Here is a 19,915-nt window from a genome sequence, read left to right as displayed (position 1 = left end):
CGAAAAAGTTCTCCTGCTAATCCATTCTTTTGTGATGCTACAAAATAGCTTAATTCTGAATCATTGAGTAATAGCACACCTACTGCTTAGCTGGCTGGCAGTGATATATGCCCTGCACTCAGCATTTGCCCTTTGTGATGTCAGAGGCAAGGGTAAAATCTTGCTGTGTCCTTAACACACAACAAAAGCTCCCAGTACATTTTCTTACATTCTTCAACTTAAATAGGGCTGGGTGTGGTGCAATATTTAACCAGTGACAACTTCCTGCTGTACTTGTTGTGCAAATGGCAGTTCTGTTAGCAAAAGGCCCAAAGTAATCCTTTCCTAATTTTTATCCCAGTGTTTAAGACAGCTAAAATGGCACACTGAACATTCAGCTAATTCTGACAATCTGCAACATAATGAGGTTTGGGTTTTCCCGTTTTAGAAGCTTTAGGCAAAGTTGTTTTGGCATGCCTGTTTTTCCTACTGCAAACAGAGGGACGGTTAAGGCAAAGCCAAGCCGGGGGGTGCGGGTGTTAGTGTATGTGAATTTAGAAAGGTAGCACAGTCCAAACTGACACCTCAATGATTGTATGTTCCAGTTATTTCTTAAACAGTAGTACTTATTTTTATTCAAAACATCTTCAGTCCCTAAGGCAGAAAAGTATAAAATACCATAGAAGTTTAACATAAAATGTCACACAAATGCTAAAATACATATACAGTGGAAGTCCAAAAGCCTAGTGAAACAAAGGATTCATGTCCTTTCTGGAAGTCAGAAAAGAGTCAACAGGATGTATCCCAAGGGAAAGAGCATCCCATAGATGGAGCACTTGCCATCACTAACTGACATGGCCCTGCTCTTGCTCAGTGGCTCATCATGCCAGAACTCCCTGCCAATGTTAGCTTGGCTAGCTGCACCTCTGCTATCCATCTATCAGCAAGGAAAGACATATTTATTCAAACATGCATTTGACTTTTAAGCTGACATTTGCTAAAATAGGTTGTTAGTGATTGCCACTGTAGTTCATTATTTTTAATCACCTTGTGCACAATTTGTAGAGGAAAGAGGAACTAGAGATTGAATAAATGACTAGACACTGTGGGTGCAAACTCCCTTTGGCCAAGCAAGGCATCCAAAGGAAGCACATCAGGTATCTAGGTCAGCCTTTCTCACCTGGATGCCTTTCAGATCACAGGGGGTGCCTATGCATGTTCCTACTCACATGCAGTCACCTCTTTGTAGATATCCATGTTCAATACATTAACTTTAAAGAGATGGGTCCTTATGTATCATGAATGTGCAGCTGTCTGTATGGTTGTGCAATGAACAGGAGGCCCCACTGGTGGAACTCTTCTTCTTTAGCAGAAGGGGACCTCTTTCCCATCTAACCCCTCTCAGACCACCAGCCAAAGAGGTTGGGATTACATTCTTACTGTTCTAACCAAGAAAATGTCATTCTGCCAAGTAATTAATACTAGGGGTATTAGTATTACTGGGGCTGAAAAACTGGTGAACTCCAGATTCTGCCAACTTCTTCCACAACCTCAGGCTAGCATCCAAAGCTGTCTATTAGCTTCTGCCATGGATGCATCCCAGCCCTAACAGGGTCTTTCAAGTTCTACCTAGGTATGTATGCATTTGTTTAACCCATTGTGTGTTTCATGGATTTTCAGGTGCCTTTCATTCCATCATTCACTCATTAGCAGAAACAAACTCTTCCCCACCTTCAGAAAGATATGCAAAAACATCTACTAAACTTTATGCAATTTTCACTGGTGTGCAGTTGTTTGATGAAGATAGATTGAAGATGTATAGAACAGGGAGTGTTTAAAAAAAACAAAAATAGGATATGTATCAGTGTATTTTCCTGGAACTCTTGGATGACTAAATTTGCATACAATTTCAGAAAGTAAAAAGTAAACAAAGAATAAGCAAGCCTGTGGAATCCACGCAATTTGGGCAATGCCAGTCTGCGGTAGATCTGCAGGCCAATTTCATAGAAATCTAAAGCCATTGGTCTCCATGTCACATTTCTCTGACACCCCTGTCTTGACCTCTGAGCTGTCAGCAACTATTCTGTTTCCATTCTTAACCAAGGAAACCAGTAAATATAGAGATGCAGGTGTAGATGTACTTATAGCTATATAAACCAAAGGTTGCCAAGCCTGCTGATAATATTCAGTCATAAGTAGGGTGATTGTGTATTTTCTTTTGTTGGAGACAGCCTTCTATTTGGAGGGATGCCAGAGGACACCTCCCCTATCTGCTGTTTGAAGATGTATTCTGTCTGAAAGGCTGTCTTGTCCTAGTCCGTTAAAATTTAAGGAACCGTAAGAAGAGAGAGCGAGGCCCCTGAAGCCGTCCAGTGACTGTCACCACCTGAGTAGCAGGGTGAACAGGCAGGCACACAGCTGGACCTAGTCCTGCCTGCTAGGATTGTGAAACTGAGTTTCTATTTCATATTTCTGTTTACGCTATAATCATTATTTCCGAATGCATGCAGATCTGTGGCCTACTTTGTCCTTTTCCCTTTTTTTGGCAATGCATAAGTGACCACCCTAATTCACAACAGACTAAAATGACAGAATTTGGTTCTATTGCTGACTGATCTAGGGTAGAAATCTTAAAATAGCTGTTTATTTTTTAGCAGCTTTGAGTCCTAACTGTATTTACTTAAATATTTATCTGTGCCCAAGTGCAGTATTACAGAACAGAGTATCCACTGCTATTTTATTTTCTTAAGTTAAAAGAGCAAGGAAGCAAAAACAAATCTCTAACTAAAATTCAGAACAAAATGTGGATTTCTGAACCACTAATGAATACTCTGGGTATGCTGCAAAGTACACAGTTGAGGTCATAAGAATCATCTTCCCTCTAGAATTCATGAAAAATATATCTCGGTGTGTAACAATGCATAGAGCACTGCAAACTACATGTACAGTGAATAAGATTTGATTTTTCATTTGTATGCTTAGTTTCGCTTTCTGTTGCTGATGGACAGCTTTCTCATCTTTCCTCCTATTTATTCTATTCTGATTCTATTTATAGGTGTGGCATGTATGAAACAGGCAGCCAAAAATTAGTAAGGGTTTTGAGCAAGAGATTGAGGGGTGATTAATAACTATGGAAGAGAGGCTCAGTTCTCTGCAAGAATAACAAAGTCACATGGAAGATGGCGCACAACTACTACTTAATCTGACCCATATGCTATAAATACGGTGATGACTGTCATTCTGAATAAATTAGACTGATGCTGATTATTCATCAGTTTTTTGGCCAACCTGGTAGTTCCTGAGCCAGCTCTATGCTGGAATCTTAAAGAGTAGTCTAAAAATATATTTCATTAACATTCTCTCATTCTTGGATAGGCTCTTCTTTTGCACAGCATATGTTTCTTTCTCTTTGTGTGTCTGTGTTTAGAGCACTTTTTCGGAAAGTGAGCAGATGGTGGCATGAACATTACTTAAGATATCAGGCTTCCTTTTTACTGAGCACAGCATCAATTCATGTCCACAGAGTCACAGTACACCCACAGTGAATACTCACAGGTTTTGATACTTGTCCAATTGGCCAATCTTGCCACTCAGCTTTTGAAAATGAAATGTCGAACACAAAGTTCAAATATACATTTGTGCATGTGAATTTTTACAACTGCACATATCTTCGTTGGCATCTTGTTTGATCTGATACATATTGAACATGAAGTCTCATAAGTTGTTGGCATCATTATAGGATATCAGAAGAACCAGCCATCAAGTATGTTTGGTAAATCTGAGGAATCAAAGAATATCTTTAAAAGATTCTTAGCAGAAGAGAATTGTGTCCTGAATACTGGGGATCAAGTGTTTCGCATCTGGATCATGAGCTGGAGTGGAACTGGAAGCTTGTTGACCCAGTGTAGAATAGCTCCATGAATACTATTGAATGTATCACAGCTGCAGATTTTTTAACATCCCATCAGGAGAATGCAAATCCTCTAACATTATGGCTATTATTCCATTATACTTAACTTTACTTCTGAGAAAGATGTATTTATTGTACAGATTTGCAACTAAATATGGAACCATGGTTCAGAATGCTACAGGCAGGATTACATTCACTATAATCTCTTTGCTTACAAAGCTGTACGACAATGATGTGTAAATTTATGCATACTCCAACATGGCTATCATACAGCTAGTAAAAACTGAAATTAATTGAAGACACATACAGCAAACTCATTCATTTTACCATCAATAACAAATGGTTTATATAGGGTGTGGCCCAACATAGGAGTGTAACAAATATAACCTCACATTTGCCTAACCGAAAAAGTCCTCTGAATGCCAGTAATATTGCGCATTTTGCACCGAATATTCTGGGCATCTTCAGAGCAGAGCTCTGTAACTCATCTAAATTATGTGAACCCCCGATTCATGCAAAGCAAGTGAATAGGGCCCTTAAGGTACTTTCTGTCGTTGTTTCAATTATGGAACTATGTGGGTAACAGGCTTGGATTTGACAGAAACTGAAGAAAGAGGATATTATATGCATGCCTTCAATCAGCTTTGCATTTGATCCTTAAAGGGAAAATTATGTGAGAGACAGGGGAGGAAAACAACAAACTAAGCAAGATCCCAATTTCAATATAATTTGGAGAAAATAACTGATTTGGGTTGGACATGTTGCCAAAATGGATGACTCAAGGCTTCCAAACAAGAAATGGAAACCAGAAGGATGCCTAAAGCCTTAAAGAAGAACAAATTGGGAAGATATGATTGACTGTAATGTTTCAAAATCAACTATTGCAAAGACGAATTTGGGTGGCTGCCCAGAACACAATTGAATGGTGATGTTCATTTAGATGCTTAATGCTGAAACAAAATAATGCATTTGAACTGGGCTTCAGTTAAAGTTGTAGCTGTTAACTCTTTCTCTTTTGCAGAATGTAGAGATGTGGATACTTTAATTCTTCTCTTTGGTACTGAAAATTTGGCACTACATGTGTATGGCTGATGCTACTATGCTATTCCTAGAACAGCAAAAATTAAGAGAACTATAGCCTAGAATTTGTCATGGGACCTGTAGAACCATCTGCATGTCAGTCATTGGTGTAATGGTGTTATTAAATATAGATTGGTCATAACTGTATGTTTTTCAGAGGCATTTAAAGTCTACTTCTTGATTTACAAGCAGTTAAAAAAAGCTTTTTTTTCTGCTGTAGCTGACCAGCTAATTGCCAGCCACTTACCTCTCACTGGCTTCTTTCTTGACTCCCAGTTTGCTCAATCGCCATAAAATAACTGCTTTAGAACATCTGCATGTAGTGCTTCTGCCTGACACTATCTTGGACATGTGCTCCCCCCATGGAAGCTAAATATATTTTTAAACTGAGTGTTTGGAATTTTTTTTACCTCATTAAAATCTGTGACCATTAAGTTTTATCCATTGGTCGCTAGCAGAATATATTTTCTCTCCCCCTTATATCCATGCATGTATTTCCATATCTATTCCAGATTGGAGGACCCTCTGGATCAGATCTGGAAGGAACAAGAGGGAGGACGACAAAGTCTTGTTGCATGAGCAGAAATTGCTGGTGCAATGTTGTGTTTAATTCTCAAATGGCACCTCAAATCCCCTAACTTTGGAACGGGGCAAAGCAAATTAAGAAAGGAATTAGGTGGCTACCTGAAGAGTAGCTGAGAGAAATCTACAGACCAAAAACAGATGGTATCTGGAAAATAAATGTGCAGTCTTAATAGAGAACTGTTTATAAATTACATCTTAGAGAAACTAATGGCTTTAATCCAGAAATCATGAAAGCTGCTTCTGCCTGGTTTGTTCTAATTCCTTCTACACACTGCAGCCTTAAGTCTTTCTAGAAGGTCCTCTGAACCTTGGAAGAGGGCTTTAAGTGGAATGCCAGTGGCTGCAACAGGGAGAAGGAAGAGGAAAGCCCAAGTGCAGGAGTGCCTTCCCTTCGCACAAGGTACTATGAATGAACATGAATCTGGTAAGATTCATGGTTACCATCACCTGACTCCAGTTCTTTTTCTGTCACATATTCAAAGTCATTTCTGACTCCACCATTAATGAATCAGACATTCAGCTTTTGCTTTATGGATCCAAGTTTTGTTTATTACCCATTTCAGCATAAGTATCAATAAGGAAACTTGGATCAAGGACACTTACATCACAGTAAGATAGAACAAAATGTTCTAAAGTTGACAATAAGTCTGTGTGATCATCTCACACATGCTGATGTGCATGCCAAAAGAATACAAACACCAAAGCTTTTTTGGAACCGAAAATCTATTCTAGGAGGCAGGTGTCCCAAATAACCTCCTGAGAAGGTTACCTCTACAGAAATATTTCTACAGAGGATAACTCTCCATAGCTGCATGTACTGGTTATATTTCAGTATATTTGGCTTTCATTGCTCAGAGTGCATGTGCAGTCTGCTGTTTGCCTTGATCCTAGATCTGAGGCACATTTTGTTTCCCCCATTTTCATGTGCGCTGGGTTGGTCTTTCTCTTGGATTGCACAGCTCAGCTTCACACTTGAATCATGCTTAACTCATCACCAATTCATGGAAGTTTGAAGTGCAGACAAGTCAGGTCAGATGGGTGTTATACAAGCTACTGCTTGCAACAGCAACACTGTGAATGACCACTGTTGGTCCCTGTCTACTCTCTGCATATAATTTACTTCTGACCTCACTGTTTATAATTCCAACACACACACCCGCCCCCGGTATGTGCTGTATTTAAACTTGAAACTTTCCATAATACTCGATGCATCTGGTACAGTGGTCTATAGTCCACAAAAACTTTTGCCAGACTAAATTTGTTAGCTTTCAGGGTGCTATGAGACCATGTTTTTTGCTTCAATTGAGTAACATACCTACTCTCTGAAGAAAACTAGCATCCATTATTGACAGTGTCACATGGCTTTCAACTTTGGGTCCAGAATTCCTGTCAGGGGGTCCCATTCACACTCTGAAGGGAGGTGGGCAGGTCATCCTTTTTGCTGGAGCCATTAAAGAACTGCTCCTGGTGGCTGGGGGACCTGTGAGAAGTATTGCTGGGCCTGAAGATGCCAATCAGTGAAAATGCCCCCACCTTCCAGTGGAGAACGTCCTCCAGATCTGAGTCCCTTCCACAAATGGAAGAAGCCATGCTGTTCATGGAAGTGGAAGCCTGGACTTTCTGATGGAAATTTCTGTCAGCTGATTTTTAATAAGACAGGTGATGAGCTGTACTGTTGCATTTGTAATAATTGCTTCGTTGCCAGCTTACCTACTTTTACCATCTGCTTTCATTTTTTCTTTCTTAAGTAACATCGATTCAAGCCACATGTCAAAGTCATGCCAGTCACAAAATGGTGGCAAAGGGCCACATGTGGAGAATGTAATTCTACTCAGATTTAAAACAAAAGCCCATATTTACTTGACATGACATAAAGAATTGTACTGCATTTGTTTAAGGAAAATATGCACAAACCTAATCATAAAATTACTTTGTCAACTCACTGTTCCTGCCTATAGAACTATGCCTATTGCACATGCACCAAATTTATACCTTTTATTTTTCAGGATTTTTTCTTTTAAGCATTTCCATTTTATCTAAATAGTTGTCTGTGTGCAATCTGCCTCTTAGATAGCAAACAATGAATGACCTTTTCTTTTTCCTCCTTAACAAAAAGACATTCTCCCTTCTTGGCTTAAAATGTAATCCAATCTACGCAGGCTGTGCTTACTCACTGGCAATTCTGCTTATGGTTTCAGTGCTGTAAAGTATGATTTGGGCCACAGTCCTGAAAGCATTTATTCCAGTTTAGTGCTATTGAAGTCTGTGGCATTACTTCAGGATAAGTAATTTAAGGACTGCAGCAATTGTTATATAATACATATGAAAACAGAACTCGGTTGTTGACAATAAGGGTTGTTCTGAATAATTAAGAATGCCTTGAGATTAGTTGTTTCATTCTGAAAAGAAAACAGACTTACCACTTGGCTAACATTCATACATACCTAGGTAACCTTTTTTGTGTGTCTCTTTCTTCCTTCCTTCAATAGTTTGTTTGGTTTCTACAAAGGCATACTCCCTCCAATCTTGGCTGAAACACCCAAAAGGGCAGTAAAGGTAATTCACTCTCTTTTCACTCTCTGAAAACGGTTGGGGGGGCGGGGGAATTGCATTTCATAAGCCCAGTTTATTTTTTTTATTTATTAAAGATAATTTTTAAGCCTCCACTGAAGGTAGAACCCTTCAGCATTAAAGCAGCGTATGGTATTGTATTTCCCAATCTCATGCTTTCCAGAGATATTGGGTTATGACTCCCAGCATTCCTGGCTGTTGCCTGTGTGGACTGGGACTGAAGTCCAAAACATCTGGAGGGTACCAGTTGTGGAATGCAGCTGTACTGTAGATGTAAAACAGCAAGATGATGGTGGTGGTGATGATGGAAGAGAGAGTCTGTGGGGAAGGTGCCTCCCCAACAGCAGAGAATAGCTCCATTAGCAGGAAAAGTTGTTCATTCAGTGATTCTGTTTCTGCACCCACAGGACCCAGAATGGGATTTTCGGGATGATGGGCAGGCTCAGGTTGGAGGCAGCCTTGGAACTGCTGAATCCCATGCCCTTTCATTCCCCTAAGAGTCCAGCAGATTATTCCACTCAACTATGGGGGACTGGAACATGCGTTGAAACTCTCCCTCCCCCTCCCCTCCCCTCCCCCTCCCCCCTCCCCCTCTTAAAGAACAAACTGCTGGAATGAGGGAGAAAGACTCTCCCAGTGTCAGCCAGCCTGGATTTGGAAATGACAACCATCTGCCACCTCATTCCCTGCCATTTCCTCCCACAAAGTTAGGGTTGCTCTTCCCAATAATATATAGGCCTTTGCCAACAGGATTATAACCGACTGAACTTAAATGTTTGCTTATCACGCTAAATCCAAATGAAGTCTAGGAAGCCCTCAGTGCAAGCCTAGCAGGACCCTCGGTTAGATCCAGGAAGGGTTTCCTTCTCCCGTGCATCCTAGTCCTTCTCCCCTTTCTCTTCTTTCTTTACACACTATGTAAATTTACTTTTTCTACTTCTGCTATTATTTGTTATGTGTGCTAGTAACAATGTAAGACATAGTAGCAGGAGTAGCAAGAGCTGTAATCATATCTAAAAGAAAGAGCTTAGATTATTTTAGAACTCAATTTTTTTTTGTTTTCTGAAAAGCCCTGAGAAAATTCTGTCTGATTCAGGGTGCAATCCTGGAGTCCCCAGGAGGGTGTCGCAGGGCTGATAGAATCTAGTGGTTTATCCTCTCTGCCAATTCTTGCAGGCATCCCCACTGAGGCATGCTAACCCCCACTGCTCTTGGTGAACCCCTGATGATAATACTGGCAAAAAGGAAGTGTCTTTGGTTGGGTTCCATGGAATCTAAAGCATTTTGATTCCACCAGCAACAGCCAGGGGATTTATGCCAGCTACGCCCCATCTCCTGGCCATGTACCCACAAGAGAGTGTTGACTGTTTCAGATGCAACTTGTCTCATTTACACAATGGCTTTATTGATCTACTGTTATGCCTATTCTAGTAACTATTTGCTCCAGACTAAGGAGGGCATTTAATTTGGCTTCTTGATATAAAATATTTATACCTTGCTTTCCATCTCAATAACAGGTACTAAAGCAGAAATATAAATTATAACATGCAGACTGTTCGAAATGATTTTTAAGGGGCTCAGGTCTGTGCATTGACTCAGGGAAAGGTTACACGGAGACTCTAACCTTTCCAATCAGGATTCAGCTTCAGAAAACCTGGGTAGACTGAGTCATGTAATTTTCTTACATAATTTCCTTTAAAAAGCTGAACTGCGACACTGGAACATGGAGGTTTGGAATTATTCATGAAAAGGATGGAGAAATGAATAGTTGCAAGTGGGGCCCTGAAACCACAAGCAGTCACAGTGTGAAGTGCTTCCTTTTAGAATTCCAACCCTTCCACTCCCAAGTTTCATCCTCTTGCCAGGGTCATTCTTGGGACTGCTTTGTGCAGATGTGGCTCTCCATTTTGTTTTGTTTTTCCCATGTTGACTTCTTTATTTTTTCTTTTTGGTGGAGTAGGGTGAACACAAGTGTCCCCAGTTCCAGCCACATTAAATCTTTGAATACTGTATGGATGTATATAAGCAGTTCTCACTTCCAGGCATAAGGATATTTAAATATGTCTTCTAAGGTTGGTCAGCAAATGACCTATTGAGACAATAGGATTGTTGATTCTACCTCTTTAATACCTATGCACCTCTTCCTTCCTCAGCTACTCTGTTCCATTCCTTCTCTCAGTCAGCATTTTGTGCCATAGAGGACCTATGAGGCTGCTCTTTATGGTGCCCCCCTTAGGGCTTTTTCTTAAAGATGTTTTCAGCTTCTGACAGCCTTAGAATGCCCCTCTTTCAAGCCTGCTGGGGTCTGCTTCTTGTGTGTGAGTGACGGCATTTTGGCTATAGGTCTGTAAGCATAGGAAGATTTGAACCAGAAATAATTGTGGAATCCAGAATGTCAGATAAAATGCTTAGTCCACTTTAGACCACCATGGGGTTGAGGGGGTTTAAAGTGAACTGAAGCACATTATCTATTTTGCTAGCTCCATCTTCCCTTCTAATATATATCTTGAAAGTTGGCCAGAGGAATGCCTTCACTGTAGATAGAACAGTGAGACCGCTTGCTCAAATTGGATTGAAAAAAAGAAAGAAAGAAACATGGAGTGCTTGAGTTGGATAAGGAAACAGATCTTGTGGTTACGTGCAACTGTCTACTCATACACATACACACTGTTCAAACTTCTAATGGTTATATTACATTTGGACTGAACTAGGACAATTTGCTTCAGAGAACTTTTCCATGAACTTAGTCTTAGCGCTAAATTGTGATTTATTCACTAGGAAATTGTCGATTTCCCCAATTTACTAGGAGCCGGTTACCTAGAGATGTGAAAGTGACGTCTTCTAATTTCTTGTTTCGGGGTGGGGGATATACTAGATGTCCTTTGGAATCCAAATTCAATACTGCAATTCAAGTTCTATCGTGGTAATTTTGCACAGCTGCATCTGTACCTGCCATTCACATCTCAGAAACTTGCAGGGAAAGGCTGCCTTGAATTATAAAACTGCTGTGCTGATAAAAGATCACTCGGATAAACAAACAAGGCAGAGTTCCTGTTGAGAAGAAAAATATAATTGTCTATTCCTTTGGTAAATCCATTTGCATGTAAAAATAAAGCCACTATAATTAAGGTAATATGTCACTTGGACGCCATGTGTCAAAGGCAATTTCACTTTGAAGAGTTCAGATCCTTTGTCTGTCCGTTTGTGCCTCTTTCTGTCTTTCTTCTCCCTCTCCCCACTTTTCCGAAAGAAAGCTGGTAATTCTGAAGGATGAAAAGCCAAACTTTATAGCCCTGATTTAGTCTGGACTTGAAGAAAAGACATGAACAGTGCCAGTACAATGGTTAACAGATGATCTTGTTGGGCAAATACATATTTTGCATGTGTTCCCAGATTTTTTACCTTAATGTTATTGAGACATATGGTAAGTGCTTTGTCTTTTTTTCCCCTCTGCGGAACTTAGATTTACATGTATCTTTGCCAGATGGACAGCAGTGGGTATTAGATACATGAAGACATATATTTTGCTATCATTTTCCCTTGGATTTTTGGAGGAAATCTATTTTTTAGCAAAACAAAAAGAGCTCTAAAAATTTCTCTACTATATTCTAATAAAGATATTTTGAGCTCTCAAATAAAGCGATTAAAGGAAGCAACACGGCTGAATTTTCTGACAAACTTATTTATTATCAGTTGGTTTGTCCAACTAAACTTTTCATTTCGAGTTTAATGGTACTCAGTTAGCTTTTGTTCTGCTTCAGAATCGTCCAACTAATATGAAACAGAGTTATTAGTTCTGTTTATGGCTTTAGGAAGCAATTGGCATTTTGAAGGCAACTTTTGAAGAATGAAAGATTGCAAGGTAATATACATGGAGGGTATGGAAAACATTAAGGAATACCTAAAATTCCATGAAAAGGTTAGGTGTGACACTGAATGGGAAAATGTTGCATGCATTAGTTGATGCACAATATAAAAATCTGTTTTGATATTTATTCTGCCATTTAGGTTTTATGTTACTTGAGGCCATAGTCCTCAACCAACTCATTTTTTCATGATCCCTTTGATTGTTTACCTTCAGTGATTTACAGAGCAATCCTGTACCAGTAAATAAGTAAGACATGTATACATGTAAGATGTGTAAGTAAGAAATGTATTAGATTGTGCTGGTAAAGATTATTGCCTGAATGAATTGACCAAGAATGTGTGAGCAGCATAATTTTTATCATAATGAATCCTACTTCATTCTATGAACTAACTCATCAGATTGACAATATTCATGTGATTTTTTAATATTATAAAAAGGGAAAAGTTACAACATGGTCAGCAGTCTAATATGACAAATTTCATAGTAGCTGTGCCATAGTCGTTAGCAAATGTATTATTATCATCATTAGCAGCAGCAGCAGCAGCATGCATTTATATCCTGCCATTCTTCTTCTTGCAATGAGCCCTTTTTATCCTGACAGCAACAATCCTGTGAAGTAGGTGAGACTGAGAGACAGCAACTGGCTCAAAGTCACCCAGTGAGTTTCATGTTCAGGTGGGCACTAGAAGCCAGATTTTCTGATACCCATTTTGGTGCTCTGAATCACTGTACTACACTGGGTCTTATATACTGCAAGCTATCAGATACAGACAGGTGCCTGGGCCTTAGCCACTGACTCATGGTAGTATTGAAATTGTTATGGTACATTCTCTGCAATTAGAATGCTGAATTTTGCTTCAAAGGTAGTCCAAGACAATCTGCTTCCTAGAAAAAATGGTACATTTAATGGAAAAAGGGGATTTCTAGTGGCCATCTGGGACAGATCTTGCATTCAGCAAGCCCTATCTGTCATTTATTCCTGCCTATTTATTTTATACTTTTGATCTGTCACCCATTTACAAAGGTTTCCAGGAGGCTTACAATAGCTTACAATAATTATATTCAACAGCTACAGTGTCCCACAGTAAGGCACAAAGAGAAGAATCAGGAGCAACACATGGAATTGCATTAAGTTTCAGCTTAATTGGGTAGCTTCTAACAATCTGGAATTGAACGCAGAGTGACCCAAGCAGTGCTGCACCCAGTGTCTCTCCTTGGCTGATGTTAAAGTGCTTCTGTCCATCTGCTGGCTATAATGCAGGTGCAATAAAAATAGGATGAAACAAGTTGAAACTGCTGTACTAGATATATGAGCGTGAGGAACTGTGTCAGTTGATGAGCCAGAAGGGGTGCCTGAAAATCTTGCAGTTGTTCAGGGACACATGCAGTCTGCCTCCTCCCTCCCTCCCTCCCTCCCACACACACCCACACACACCCCAGTATAGGCACATTGAAGGAACAATCGACTATCCCATTGTTCCTTCTCCCAAAAACATACTGAAGGTATATACTGCTTCTGCAATGCCAATTAAACAGACATGGACATACCCCTATGCATAGCGGACATAGTTTGAAAGAAGAGTTAAACACTGCAAGAAAAATACAGAAAAAATGTTTTTATACAGGATGATCTGGAAAAAGGACAACTTCCAAGGGTACAATCTGTTAAAACACTTAAATGACTGAAGCAAACGGAAACTGTATTATTTAAAAGAACTATAACAACTGTTGTGCATTGTATAAAATAGCATTATTTTTCAGCAAGCTGAAAAGGAGATCTCCCCCAAAAGCTAGCCCTCTCAAGGTCTGATGTGACATTTACAAGAAGGCACAGGCCCTTGCTGCAGGTGCTGTAAATTTCGCCTGACTCTTTCCAGCTTCTTCAGTTTGGATCAAAATGTTTGATTCCAACGTCTAGCCATGCTGCCCTCTGCCAAACATTATCATCCACTGTGTGATGCCTTTATCTGAAGTTTTATAAGTGTGCACAGTATTTTTATATAGCCAGATGTCCCCCAAAATAGCCTAGCAAAAATGTAACAGCCAGAGAGAAAGAAATGTAAGAAAGGAAAGCTCAACAGAGTGAAGAGGATATTAGCAAGCAACTGTTTCCTCAAGCCTCTTTGGAATCAAGTTCAGGGATTCTGCGTTACACTCATGGGATTTCACGAAAGGTTTATTTCCACCACTCATTTAGGAACTATGGATGCAATGTAAAATGAAGTTCCACATTTAAGGCAGTGAAATGACATGCAGAAAGTCTGGAGGAAGTATGATTTTGTAGAAGAGAGCTTATTGTCAAAACTAGACTCAGGTTGTAGCCTAGAATCAGACAGGGCAGGTATGGTCAAACCAGAGATGCCCGGCTGACAGGTGACATCAAACTGACAGGTGTGCAGAATGATCATGGGACACAGAAGGTGCTGCTTCTACCAGGAATGGGCAGACTTCAGGTTTGCAGGGATCAGACTGGCTTTTTTTTACTAGAGTCTTTTTATACCTACCAGTGCTTGGGCAAAAACACATGGTTAGAATTAAAGTTGTTTGAGCCCAAGGATTTGTTCTGAGTAGCAGAACTGCATGGAATGCACAGTCCTTCTGCACAAAAGCCATCTCTGGTTTTCCCAAGCTTTTTCCGTTGCATCAGCATAATTGGCAGATGTCATTTTGTTTCTGCAGTGGACGGTCCAGACATTATTGTTGATCTATTGTAAATCACCCAGAGATTTATTGGTAAATCCAGATTTACCTTTTGCCCACCTCTGGCTTGGATGACCAGGAATGTAAGTCCCATTGTTTATACTTGATCTGGTTTGGCTAGTCAGAAAGCTAAATGGCAAATGCAAATATTGCACATCCTTGCTTCTTTCTGCATCCTAAGTAGGATCTGGGATGAGTCCACACACCAGGTCTGAGTCCACGAGGCACTTGGTTCAAGTGATAGTTCACAGGGCATTTGTAAATAAGCAATTGCCATATTTATTTCTGTTAGAGACAAACAAGGGGAAGTTAAAATCATAGTAGCAATCGACTGATGTTGTGTTTGGAGAAAATGAGGTGTGGCATAAACTTTGCACACAAAAAGGATACCTTGCACACAATAAGGATGCCAGATGTGACCAAATACTATGCAGCATCAGCTTTTGCGGCATTGCCAGTATGGTGGACAACCTAATAGGTGGCGGGTCAGTACTGTGTACAGTCAAACACTGCCAGTTTTATATTAGAACAGTTGAAAGTAGGGCAACATCTTGAAATGTTGCCATGATTACCACAAGTAGGTTGTGGAGAAGCTTCCAACAAGAGTCTGATTATAACAGCTATTCCATGAACACGATATAGATTTTAAAATAAGATTGACCCCTCAGACTCACCTTCTGAGCTTCAGTCAAAGAACTATGCAGCCTTTAAAAGGGAATTAATAACTTTCATTTAGGCATTTGAAAACATTTATTTTAAGTGACACTATGTCACATACCAAACTAGACATGATGCTAAACCTGTAGTTGGAGTTTAGTTTGGTTTCCCCCCTGCACCCCACCCCCAAAAAGCTACCATTTCAGGTGAACTAATTTTTTATTGGAATGCCAGCATACAGAGATTGGGGGGAGGGATGATTAACCCTTTTCTACCCTGCTGTGGCCTTACCAAAAATCACCCCTCAAACTTTCTTTAGGGTAGAGTGTGTAAGCTGCCTCCTATAAGCAGCTTTGTACTTTTTTGTACAGGGATAATGAAGCAAAAACAAAAAAGCAATAAGCTAATAAGCCAAAAAGGTGATCTCTCCCATGGAGGATAAAACTGTTCACAGAATTCACCCCTTCTTTTTTCTTCTCAGGACTACACTGGAAAGAGATTTGGGCCATTTAATACATCCAGTGGCCCCATCAGATGGTCCCTGGGCCTATGTGTGGTTTCTGGCCAGCTCCTAGCACTGCCAGATTGGTGGTGAAATGAACTGGTGATATGAACCGGGGCATCCACAGGCGAAGCTGGAAGGCTGCCCCCACAGTCATGGAAAGAATAGTGGCCTTGTGGCTACCCATCACATGGAGCTCCTTGGATAAGAATGGGGGAGGGGTAGTTATACCATCAATACAGACAATCAATACATGTTTTTGCAATTGGCAATTGGTTCAAACCGTTGACAAGCTCTGGACATGCCCAGGCCGTGCCCAGTGCCTCCAACAAATTATTGTCCGTTCCTTCTGCACAGTCCATTGCACAAGGGGCCTCAGAAAGTTGCAGTATGTAGGAGTGGGCAGGAAAGTTCCGTTGTGCCTTCTGCTTGTGCACTGGTTGTTTATTTTGGAAAACTGGCATGTTAGTGATAAATGAAATATTGAAGGACCATATCTTTTTTATCTAATAACCGTGCTCTTAGGAGATTTTAAAGGAATCTTCCCTGCAGCAAAATCTGTAGCATTCTGAACCACTTTGTCATCAGTGAAAATACTGCTATAATACGGTATTGCGCAACAGAGCATCCATGTATTTTACTCACTTTTTTGCTGACATGTCATGAAGATAAAGTAAGAATCGTAAGAATAAGAAGGGGAAGGTGCTCTGTAGTCAGCAACTTAAATGTATAGGGAGATATTTCATATTCTGTAAGGAGAATCCAAAAAGCTGTACACATGACAGGTACTGTTAATTTTTAAAAAGTTTGGAATGTATGGTTATTTTCTTTTTGATATCAGAAAGAGGAATGTATTGAGATGCAGAGCTGCCATAAATAAGAAATAGTATTTATATCATATCTTTATAGACTTATTCTGTACATTTCTGATAAATGTTTTTAAAATAATCTGAGAACAAAATTTGTTTGATTGAAGTTTAACCAAAGCCATGTGTGCTGCACTAAATGCTCAACAATGTACACGCAGATCAGATCTTCCTTTCTTTGTCTTCTGTGAGGCTAATAAAGGTAAACAGCTTTCAGTGATAAAATCTCTACCCCATTCGCAAGTTTTAAATTTCACTATATTTACTTTGCAGTTTTTCACCTTTGAACAATACAAGAAATTGCTAGGAAATGTTTCACTGACACCAGCATTGGTAAGTGAGAATATTCAATTGGTATGGGGCTTCTTCTGTGTTCTTTTTATTTTATAGGGAGGATAAAAAAGATTCACTGGGAGTGAGCATTCATTTCCCATGTTGGAGAGAAGTTGGGCAAAATTTGCAGGTTTTTTGCAAGGTTTTTTGCACTAGTAGAAACGCTTCCACTCACACATGAGGGCAGAGCAAATATTCCTTCAGTCTTTCATGCATTTTTTGGACTGTTAGAAGGGACTTATCGGGAAACTTCCATTTTAATGGGGGGGGTGCTTTTTTCGTGTGCATAAGTGAAGCTACCACTGTTATTGGCCTGCGGCCCAGTTATTTGTGTGTATAAAATATGAAGAAGAAATTGTGCTGTTAGATTCCTGGGTAGCATGTATCTCATAGGGTCTAGGAACTTGGCCACCCAGGTATCAATCCATGTAGTTGATTTTTATGTTACCAAAATGCAAATTGGAAAGTATACTAAAAACAAATCCTGAGCATCTGGATTATAGTTTTCTTATTTAAAGGCGTTTGCAATTGGAAGTATTTCTGAAGTTTGGCTTTTTCAGTGGAAGTTTTGTGATAAACACAGAAAGCATATTTTTTCACAGAAAGCACATGGGCTTCTATTAGAATGTACATAATCAGCCAATAGGAATGAAAATCTACTTGAAACATAATATCACTTTTCAGTTCTTGGATTATATATTATATCACCATTATTATGGCATTTGTCTCTTGTTTCTGAAGGATCATATCCTCCCTCCCTCCCTCATCCTTTCTTCTTGTGGATTTCATCTTTTCCAGAGAACATGAGATAAATCCTTAACATTACCATATACCTTTTAAACAGAGAAAGCTCTAATTTGTCTTGCAGATGTATGGCACAAGGAGAAAAATTTTCCATGTGCTTTGAATAAATAGCACAATGGTTCACTGAGCTTCATGGACTGTGGGATGCTTCTTGTATTATAAAATCATGATACAAGGGTACGGCAGTAATGATGCAATAGCTGTTGGGCAGCAAGGTGGTAGACGAAAGCAAGGGTATATATCCAGATGAGTGAGAACAACTCTGAATTAGGCAGAACTCACTCAAAAGGGAAACAAAAATAAAATGCTTATTTTCCCAGAAAAGTAAAGGCTTGTTAGGGAACTTGTAGCAGTCAAAAGGGCTTGAACTGATGAAGCAGAGCAGAGAAAATGTAGGAGAATTTAACCCATTCATCAGCTTCAAATGCCACTCCATGTAGTAGGACCTTCCAGCAATCCAAACAAAAAAACAAAACTGCTCAGAGAAGTTTTTTGTTTCTGTTTTTGCTGGCAGCATAATTGTCACTGGCAGTTTGCATAAAATTTATTCACCATATTTGCTAGATACCCTTTCTTTGGGTGAGGTGCCAAGAAACAAGAAAACAAGATAAAAACACAAATATAAGCAATACAACACGAAGCATAGGTAAAGAAACGCAAAAGCAGCAGACTCTCTTAAAAGGAGTCCTTTTCCTAGCATTGTTAAGGTCAAAGCGGCGTTCTAAATGCATGCCTGGAAACTGTGCATTTGTATTCTAGAGGAGCACAGATTGCTCGATCCAGCTTTTAGAAGCTGCCTAACCAGCATGCTCAAGTCTTGACCTTTATTAGGAGCCCACTGCCTATTCCAGAGTTAAAATGAAAACAAGACATTAGTTGTTAGGCACACTTAAAAGCAAAGCCTGTTTAGGCTGTTGGCAATGAATCAGCCTGGGCCACACGGACACTGCTTCATAGAATCAGTTAATTTAACAAAGGGGAACCCAGGCAGCCTGGTGATGGTAGCAACCCTGATATCTATAAGCTGGCCTTGGGCTCAACCACTGCAGAATTTTAAGGGAAAGGAGTGTCATAATGAAGAGGTAGCCATGAAGAGAAAGATTTATTTATTTATTTATTTGTGTATTTATAGGTTGCCTATAACTGCCGAGGCCTTCCTAGGCAGCTTACAATACATTAAACATATTAAAGCATAAAAAAAACACATTAAAAGCCTATTAAAGCACAAACAAATTAAAACATCTATGATAACAGTAGAAAAAAGGGCCACAGCATTGAGGGACTAAGCATTTTTTTTTTTTCGAAAAAGGTATGTCTTCGTCTGACGCCAAAAGGAAAATAAAGATGGTGCCAGGCAAATTTCCCTAGGGAAGGAGTTCCAAAGATGGGAGCAGCAATGTAAAGGCCTGGTTGCTACTCCCTCTCATCTCCCTGAGGGGTGACGCTTGTAAAAGGGCCTCCTAAGCTGATGTGAGAGGGTGGGCAGGTATATATGGGTGTAGACGGTCCTTCAGATAGCCAGCCCCCAAGCCGTTTTTAATCTGCTTGTTTTTCTTCATGGACTCTGGGCATCACACATATGGGTATTTGCACCTGTGCAGAGCCTAGTGTCAGGAAGCGTCTATAGCTAAGAGTTCATTTTGGGCAGAAGCCAGTAATCTGCATTCTTTCTGTCATTTTCACTCTCTTTCCGCCCAAAACAAGCCTCCCTTGTTTCCTCTCTCTTCAACAACCTGTTTTCATTCTTTTTCTCCTAAAATAAAAATAAAAATCTACAAAAATATATCCCGACTTGCTTTCCTTTCCACTGCTCCTCACCGCTTCCCAAGTTGCCTGTGAATTTTTCCTATTTTTGTTTTCAGAGCTTTCTCACCTTCCTTCCCATCTGCAAGATGGCATTGGCATTGTCTTGGGAGCTGTGCCACCTGCAATACCAAGGTGCCCCCATCCAAAGGGCAGCCCTTCTGCCTTCTCTCACTGGGTGCACATTGTGCACATTGCCAGGCCTTCATGAAACAAGCAAGAAACATTGGGCCGAGTTTGATTGCGTTAAGGCAGAG

The 19,915-nt window shown here is 40.0% G+C and overlaps 1 protein-coding gene across 1 annotated transcript in view; it reads left to right on the top strand.

The window, feature by feature from the left end:
- SLC25A21 (solute carrier family 25 member 21) overlaps positions 1 to 19,915 on the top strand; it is a 303,709-nt gene that overhangs the window by 264,218 nt on the left and 19,576 nt on the right. The window contains exons 4-5 of the mRNA XM_044437123.1: positions 8,044 to 8,110; positions 16,992 to 17,051. Coding sequence (XP_044293058.1) covers positions 8,044 to 8,110; positions 16,992 to 17,051 — 127 coding nt within the window. The remainder of the gene's footprint in view (positions 1 to 8,043; positions 8,111 to 16,991; positions 17,052 to 19,915) is intronic.

Source organism: Varanus komodoensis, unplaced genomic scaffold, assembly GCF_004798865.1.
Source record: "Varanus komodoensis strain SLA01 unplaced genomic scaffold, ASM479886v1 scaffold3, whole genome shotgun sequence".
NCBI classification, from domain to species: Eukaryota; Metazoa; Chordata; class Lepidosauria; order Squamata; family Varanidae; genus Varanus; species Varanus komodoensis.
Note: the sequence above shows the minus strand (reverse complement) of the source record. Positions and strands in the feature narration are given on the sequence as shown.